This window comes from Mobula hypostoma, chromosome 17, assembly GCF_963921235.1.
Source record: "Mobula hypostoma chromosome 17, sMobHyp1.1, whole genome shotgun sequence".
NCBI classification, from domain to species: domain Eukaryota; kingdom Metazoa; phylum Chordata; class Chondrichthyes; order Myliobatiformes; family Myliobatidae; genus Mobula; species Mobula hypostoma.
Window position 1 is genome coordinate 53525323 of NC_086113.1, and position 9030 is coordinate 53534352.

Sequence of the window (9030 nt, forward strand, 5' to 3'; positions counted from 1 at the left end):
AATATATTCTTGTGTGGGTGCCTATTTTTGATAATAACCAGTGCAGTACCAAACATTCAAACCTTGGGCACACTAAAAGTTGATGAGCACAATACCTCTTCTTGGATCTCATTTTAGGAGCTGCTATAATAAATACAACACAAATTCACTGTCACTGTCCAATCTATGACATTCCTAGTAGGAGTCTGCCCATAAAGTCATTTAGTACAAGAACAAACTAAACACTCCTGCACATCAATAATACATTTGTAAGTGGATCCGAACATTCCTAATAAAAGACCACCACCTGGCATGCTTTGAAATATGTTTGGAGACGGAATGAATCTTGAGCTATTTTAATCATTAAAAAAGATATACTGCATGGATTTAAAAATTGCAATACCTAAAGGCAATTTAATACCTCTCAAAGCAAAAAGAAACAGAATCCAGCGCCCAGAAGTCATTAGTACAAAATAAAACATCTAATTTAGCGATTTAAGAATTTCTGCTTCTAAAATCTGGTACAATTAATCAAAACAGCAGATTTTGGAAACTTTGTAGTAATACAATCAAAAAGTGCAAAAATATGGCTTAGGATTGAATACTGTTACAAACAAATCCAGTCTCAGAAGAGAACTAAATTATCAAAAGATCTCAAAACTTCAGGTTGGACAAACATCTAAAATCAGTCTAAACCAACCATCCAACAGTGCATGTACTTAGGTAACAGTGTTATACCTCAAGTAATTTTTTGAAGATTCAAAAGGAAGACAAGATTTGTTTCACAATTTTAACACTGTTTCAATATTGTCCACAAGGTTCTTAAGTGCTTCTTTCAGGGTTCAACAAATTTGATCCCCTCATTTGTACTGCTATTATTTCAGTGTTATCATTCATGTTCCTGAAAACTATTTGCAGGGAAGTAGTCTTCTGTCTGGAAGAGAGGTGCAACCTCAAATTTTTGCTGTTGCTTCTTTGGAAAGGATGGTTTCTACAAGAGAAAAACAAACAGACTCAATCCGTCTTTCAGTCACTTGCTTTTAAGCCTTCAACTTCAGCAAGATTAGTTAAATAGCACATTCCCACCAACCTAAAGAAAGAATTTCTCTGAATTGAGCTACAATTTGAGTCAGTGCTTAAGTGACATTGTTGCTGCTAACGTCAAAGGAAGCTACCCACGAGGTATCTAGTTGTGTCGTGGACACCCCTTTCCCAAAAGTCAAGTGTCAGTTCCATGGGATCTCCTGCCTCCAGCACGAATGTCAAAAAACGGACCCAGAAACCAAACATAGTAATGCTCACATTTTGCAAACCAGAAAAATAAAACTCATGTAATGTTATACAAACATTTTAGGGAACTTAAGATAAAGGTTAGAACATACAAGATTAAGATAATCAAATATAAATATACAAGGAGTTAAAATAATTAATTCAGACATTATTTGGAATATTTTTGAGGCATTAGAATACAAGGTATAAAAATCTAATGTACAAATACCTGATGTCTGTGGGATAAGTTGAAAATATAAAAAAAGTGCTGGCAATCTACAGTAAAAAGCCTGAAAACAGATGCAGGTCAAGCAGAGTGGAAAGCCCTTCGTCATAAAGGATGTGAGTGTTGCATGAACACATTAGCCCAAGACCAAATGCTTTATCCCCAATCTTTCTGCACGTGACCATGGATTTCCTCATTTTCTGAACAGCAGCAAATAACATCATCTGCTTTAAGATATTGGCTAATTATTTAAATGTGAAGCCATCAATTGTTAATATTATACCTTTTCATTCAAGTTTCCCCATCTACCTTAACCAATTAACAACTCATGCCTTTCAAGTTTCTATTGTTTAGACTTAAGATCCTAGTTCAAGACTGAATGAAACTGCTTTCAGTCTTTGCTCAAAGCCCTGTCCAGCCTTTTCCTTGTTTTCCTGATCACTAAACCACGATCATTAAGGATACAGAGAAACACCTCTGTCATGATAATCCGTAACACTAGTGCTCCCCTTCTCTTCTCATACACTCACAAATCCGTGGCCAGATTTTGCACTAACTCAGTCTAAAAGTTGCAGATAATGCCACATTAGAAATCACTGAGTTAAATTACATGACATCCAAGAGGACCACACCCTTGTCATAGGGTTTGGAGGCTTGTGTGCCTCAATGTCCCATGGAGCTATGTTGGCTGGAGACAGGGCCTTGTGCTTTGGCTCATGGTAGGATCACTCATGCTAAACAGGTCAAAGGGTAGAGGCCAGACGAAGAGTGGCCCACTGCTCCACTCTTGGAGAACGTGCGTGTGAGAGACGGAGGACCTTCATTGCTACCGCAAACACCGGCAGAGCAGTGGGAGCCACAACAATGAAGTACATGGAGGTAGAGAGCCCACTGACATGCCATGAGAACAAACTGACATGTCATTGTCAGTAAAACAAAAGAGCTGTACATTGACTCCAGTAAGGGGGTTCTGTTTCTTAAGTTCCCTTTAACCTGACCTGGTTCACGTTTATTATTCTGTCATGTAACATCTTAAAAAAAAAATTGTAAAGGGTATTGGTGAATTAATGGGGTTAGTTTTAAACAGTTCAGAAAAACTACCAGCTTACTGGGAGATTTAATATACCCCTTACTCAGCAAAGACAATGCACATAGTACACTGCACTAATACATGCTAAGCCTTGGTGATAACCAGGTTCCAAATTTACTTGTGTGTCTGACGTGGGAGTTAACTCTGCAGTATAGAGTTGATGGTTTTTTTTTTATAAATGGAACACCATTCTGAATTATGTTCTAATTCTGCGTGTTCCTTTTTATCAATACTGAAGATCTCATGCATCTTTCTAGCATTAGTATTTCAAGTTTAGAAGTTAGTTTTAGTTCGGATTCTTTCATAAGTTTGTAATAATAATGGCTTGAAAACTACTATCATAACAGCAAGGCCATGAGTTCTGTGCACAGATGATGCAGCAGTGTCGGCTGAGGGTGAGAAGGACTACATGTGGAAACGAAGCACATTTCTGAGACGCACACCACCCAAGCTTCAAATATTGCTCATTTGGTTTCCCCTTCAAACTCAATTAAGCAAATACTAAATGAATTTACCACAAAACTAATTCCAACTCGATATCTACCCTTTCTACAAAGTGTTAAAATGATATCTATTGCTCATAAACCTTTTTTAGCATTAAAATGTGACTGCTCTGAAGATGAGCCATCATTCCTTCAGACTTTAATTGACGGAGATTCTTTAATAAAATAGCTGATATAAATATTTTTATACCTTTATTGTCAAATTAGTTTTCCGTTTCTGCTATGACATAAGAGAGAGTACAGAGAAGATTTACTGGAATGTTACCTGGTTTCATCTCCTAAGTTACAGAGAAAGGTTGAACAAATTGGGTCTTTATTCTTTGGAGCGTAGAAGGTTGAGGGGGGACTTGATAGAGGTATTTAAAAATTATGAGGGGGGATAGATAGAGTTGACGTGGATAGACTTTTTCCATTGAGAAGTGGGGAAGATTCAAACATGAGGACATGAGTTGAGAGTTAAAGGGCAAAAGTTTAGGGGTAACATGAGGGGAAACTTCTTTACTCAGAGAGTGGTAGCTGTGTGGAACGAGCTTCCAAGAGAAGTGGTTGAGGCAGGTTCGATATTGTCATTTAAAGTTAAATTGGGTAGCTATATGGACAGGAAAGGAATGGAGGGTTATGGGCTGAGTGCAGGTCGGTGGGACTAGGTGAGAGTAAGAGTTCGGCATGGACTAGAAGGGCCGAGATGGCCTGTTTTTGTGCTGTAATTGTTATATGGTTATAACATCTTCCTCAGTTTCTCGGATGCTGATTTCAATTTAGCTCCATTATGCAACTTACCCTGCTCAGAGTTATCACACAGATTGCACTTGCAGAGCCATAAACAGCAAATGGCAGAAAACTTTAGACCAGGAGTTCCCAACCTGGGGCTCACAGACCCCTTTGGTTAATGGTAGGGTTTTGCGGCATAAAAAGGTTGGGAGCCTCTACTTTAGACCAATAATTTTCCATTGTGTTCATAGTTCCTCTGTTTTAATCTTATTAATAAAGTTTTCTTTCTGTCCCTTTCCACTTGATCAAACACGTTGCCTTCGACTTAAAGAGATATATGTGACTTCTAATCCACATCTCAAATCTTAACTTACTTTCCCCCCATTTATTGATGAATACAACATTGCTTGTTCCAGATGTTCACTATTTTTAATCCATTTTTGTTCATAGTTCATAATTAGTCCTTTTGCCTAGACTTTCAATAAAACTACTATACACTATTGAACAATAGTGCTATTGAAGCTCCCACAAATAAATGTAATATTGTTACAACACACAAAACTTAAGTGTTTTACCAAACATAACATATTACTCACATTAAAGAATGCAGAAGAACTGAATGAATGCAAGATTTTTTTAAATGCACTTGGAAAGGTTCCGAGCTCAGCTTCTGCCTGTGTTACTTGATCATCCAGCGTAGATAAATTCTTTCCAATCATCTTAACAAAAGCCTGAAATGTGCATTATTCAATTATTTTAAGGCCTAAATTTAATTATTTAAATATTCAATGACTTTTTTAATTCATTTCTTGAAAATAAACTGAATTGCTGATAAAAATGTGCTTCTGTCTCGGAGTCACATCTGACCGACATCCATGTAGAAGAAATTTCTATTTTATGAATATTACATTGAAAATATACTGAAAACTAAAAAACTATGCATTCATCTAAGGGTCAACTTTTACTGCAATACTATGTGAAAACTATCTAAAATAAAGAAGACGTTTACAGAAGATTTCAAACCTTCAACACATCTTGAACTACTGGACAGCTATTAAAATACTTTTGAAATGTGGTCAATAATACGAGAGTAAGAATACTTTCTTTCCAATCATCTCCAATGGAGAAAGAAGAGTTGAGTAGTGGGAGCAACATCCCTGCTCTTTGAAATGATTGCTATGGACTCTTTTGCATATAACAGAGGCAATTTTGTCTTCAGTTTAATATCCCCATCTGCAATGATACAAGCCAATCCTCCATTAGTCCCTCAAAACGGCACCAGAGAACAGATTTAGGTACTGGTGTGACTCTTTAAACTTAAGCCTTCACATGTTGGCTCTGAAACAGCTTGAATTACTTGCTGAACCATCGTGGACATCATATAACCGGTATTAAAATCTGAAGTATCTTCCCTTTCTTGGTATAGGAATGAAAAGCTTTTTAACTTGGTAGAATAATTGACAAACAGGACACATATTTAATTGGACATAGAGCTGATCTTTAAAAAAACCTAATAATGTGCTGTGGTGATTTGGAATATTCTTTGTGCAAATATCACAGGTAAATTCAACAAGTAGCCTTAAGAAAATAACTCCAGGGCTGTGGGGAGAGAGAACAAATTCAACAGCAGTACCAGATGTCACACTTCTCTGAATGTTCAACTGATCCTTAAATGGAAATTTACGAAGATAATTTCAAATGTCAATGTAGAATAGGAATTTAAGGGGTAAGTGCCCTGTACAGGAATCCTTCCAATAGCATGCCTGTAACTAACCTGAAGCCACAGCTTCTACAAATTCAAAATACATGCTGAGCAATAGCTAACTACTCACCTCAAGTTTATCAATCTTTTTGTACATTTGCTTCATTTCATCAGCTTTAGCATGGATTTCAGGGATATTTTCATTCATTATTTGTGAAGAATCATTTCGAATCTACAATAGAAAAGGGCGTTTGATTCTATTGATTGTATTTTCTGCATTTCCAGAGGTTAAAACAATAATGCACTTGTGTGATAGCAACTTGAGACATTAACACATTGTTCAAGGAAGCTGCAAAAGTTAGCTCTTGCCTTGAAACTCCAACCACCATTTGGTAAATTCCAAGTCCTTGTAACATCTGCCTTTTAAGGCCATCTATCTTTGCGGTGAACTCGAGTCATATTTCATTTAGACCTGGGGTGAGGCATTCCCTCTTGAGAAAGTGTGTTCAAGGCATTTAATTTTAAAATGTCACCCACTGATGCTGCTCATGGCGAATCTGCACAAGATAGGATTAGCACAGCAGAAGATATCATAACCAAAGCACCTGTAAAGGGCAAAAATAAAGGACGTTAAATCACTTACTATGTCCAACATCCCACAGAATTCATCCACTCTGGAAAGCATTTCTTCTAAACATGTCTCCAATTGCTGAACCTGCAATTCAAAAAAACAAACTGGAGCCATACCATCTTGAAAATGATGTCCAATTAAACTATGTCCAAATTCCTCTGAAAATGAAAGGACTTCTTAGATATCCAGTGTTCCATTTGCTTTCCTATTATCTTGCCTTCTCTTATTAAATCATCGCATTATAGACGGACTTCCCTTGTGCTATTTTAGGAAGCTACGGGTTTCTAGCCTTCAAGAGGACCACAACCTTGTCCTGGTTTTATGCTTTGGCTCCTGGTAGGGTCAACCCATGCCAAACAGGTCAAAGGGCAGAAGCCAGACTGAGAGCAGTCCACTGGTCCTCCATGTTTGGGGGTTCACCTCAGATCTAACAACCCTGACTGGTAAAAGAAAACTATTAGAGAAACAGCAATGAAGAATCATTCAACATCTGAGTGCAACGGTATTCCTGAGTCTCCACATGGGACTTGCATGACTGACAGCACTGAAAACCAAGAAAAAGCTACTGACACAGTGAAGGAAGTTCTGAACACCAGCAGAGGTGGAAGATGTTCATTGCTGCTCTAAACGCCAGTGGCATAACACCAGTAAGTAAATGGGTTTCTAGTAAATATCCCAACTCTACTGAATCAAAGAAATTTGTGAAATTGTTGGAGACTCCAAGGTAATTCTTTGGATATTAGTTATTGAACTATAGAGGAAAGGATGAAAATGGGAAAATAAACAAGTAATTAGTAATTCAAGTAATGAGTTAGGCACTGGCAGAGGCAATAAAGAAAGCTCAACCTCTCTTGAGCTGTTTACATCTAAACAAAACTGTACATCCATAGTTTTAGTAGTTAAATCTGGCAATGGCAATACAGCAGATCCATAATGCACTGAAGTGGGAAGAGGAACTGTATTTGTTAAACCTGAACGGTTAAATTCCTCTGCAAGTCTTTTCTGAATATTTCCAGGGTTAGGGATATAATTTTTCCCCCACTATTTTTTTTTAAGATGGAGATCATCAATCTGGCCAGGTAACAGAGCAATCATATTCTCCACTAATTTTCGCATCCCCAATCATTCCAGGCAGTAGTTGTAATTTACAGTGGCAAAGCCCTCATGTCTTTAGAGTATGGGAGGAAAATGAAGCACATGGGAAAACCATGGACGAGCTTCACTAGGACAGCAAGAGAGGCCAGGGCCAGAGCTGGGGTGATGAAGTTGAGGAAGTAGCTGCACTCTAGCAGGGTGAATACAGAAGGTCTTTAAGCTTCTGTACAAGATACAGATCTTGCAAAAATGTTTCAAGTAGTTCAGAAGTAAATACTAATGGAACATTCTTCTCTTCGACTGATGATTGCTGGCATGCACCAGTTAACAGCAAATGCCAGAACAGGAGGGGAATTGTTTACTATTTGATACTGTAGAGAAGTGTTCAGTTTGCTGCAGCCCTGGAACTAATGCTGGGGTCGGAGCAAACTGACAGTACAATCCATAACTAAACTGCCAGAACAGTTTGTTGTTGTCCAACAGCTGATTCAGCTACTCTCCTGATGCTGTGTTGCTTTTGTTACCCTGCACACATTATATTTTCATTATTTTAATAGTATATAATAATTTTTACAGTAAGTATGTATTATGAACAAGTGTAGGACAAAGACCGTTACCAGTAGCACATAAATGTACAGTCAGGACTGATGGCTATGCTAAACAGCCACTGACCGTCTACCTGGGTGTCCGAGATAGTGATAATTTCAGATAGTTTAAAGTACACCTTATAGCTCCATGCACAACATTATTAAAATATATTATCAACCTACTTTCAGGGTATATGTACAAGCTGTATCGTGGTGAAAATTGATTTCATGTTTAGACCTAGGTCCCATCCCCAAGCTATCTCATTACATAGAGGCAGACAATCTGCAATCCGAAGCAGTTCCAGTCTCAGGCTTTTCGAATAAGGGGTGCTCAACCGGTACTTATACTTATAAGTACATTTATTGGAAGCAGACATCCCAACCAACACAGTCGACCTCAACGTGTCACCGTCACGGTGCTTTGCGAGATCTTACTCCGGTGACTATACTGCAAAAGTTCATCACCGGCTCCAAAACGCTTGAGAGGCACTTTTGCAGTACGGTTACCGCAGTGAACGGCTTGAAAGAGTTATTAAAGCTTCCCTACATTTTGCAGAAACAATGTGGTTTAGGAACCGGACCCTAAACTGAAGCCCTAAACTTTCCAGGAAGGAGAAAGTAAAGAATGGAGATACAGCCCTGAACCCCATTCACATGATCTACAGACGCTGGGTGTTCCTAGTCTAACCCTAGCGCCGGGAATCCGGTACTTACCTCCTGCTCAACGCTGGCTGTTAAACACTCCGAGTAAAAGCAGGCCGTCTGCTTCAGCAGCACCTCCTGTTCGCTCACTGTTCGGGACGCGCCCGGCTCGGGGCCTTCTCTTACTTCGTCTTCTTCCTGTCCGATAACTCGACCGTCCGAACACTCACAAGAACCAGCACCGTTCGGGACCCCGAGCCACGCTTCCGCCATCGCACCGAGTCAACTGATCGCCTACGGGTCCAGACAGCCCGCCTCTACCATTGACATTGTCCAGTCCGCTTGAACCTCCCCAACCATCTTCTCTCCAATTGGTCACGCCGACTTCTCTGTCCCGCCCAGTTTCCATAGCCCCGCCCAGTTCTCCCGGTCCCACACTTGTCCCAGCAAAGTAACACACACACATACACCCACACACACAATGCTGGAGGGACTCAGCAGGCTAGGCAGCATCTATTGAAAAGAGTAAACAGTCAACAATTCTGGCTGAGACCCTTCATCAGGGCTGGAGAAATGATGAGAAGTTAGTGCAAGA

General features: G+C 39.2%; 1 protein-coding gene across 1 annotated transcript; it reads right to left on the minus strand.

The window, feature by feature from the left end:
• Positions 1 to 302: 302 nt before the first annotated feature.
• bloc1s4 (biogenesis of lysosomal organelles complex-1, subunit 4, cappuccino) lies at positions 303 to 8761 on the minus strand. The gene is made up of 5 exons (XM_063069367.1): positions 8508 to 8761; positions 6124 to 6195; positions 5611 to 5712; positions 4375 to 4509; positions 303 to 970 (listed from the first exon to the last, which is right to left on the minus strand). The coding sequence occupies exons 1-5, from the start codon at positions 8706 to 8708 to the stop codon at positions 869 to 871; spliced, it is 612 nt and encodes a 203-aa protein (XP_062925437.1). The 5' UTR covers positions 8709 to 8761; the 3' UTR covers positions 303 to 868.
• Between the last annotated feature and the right edge of the window lie 269 nt (positions 8762 to 9030).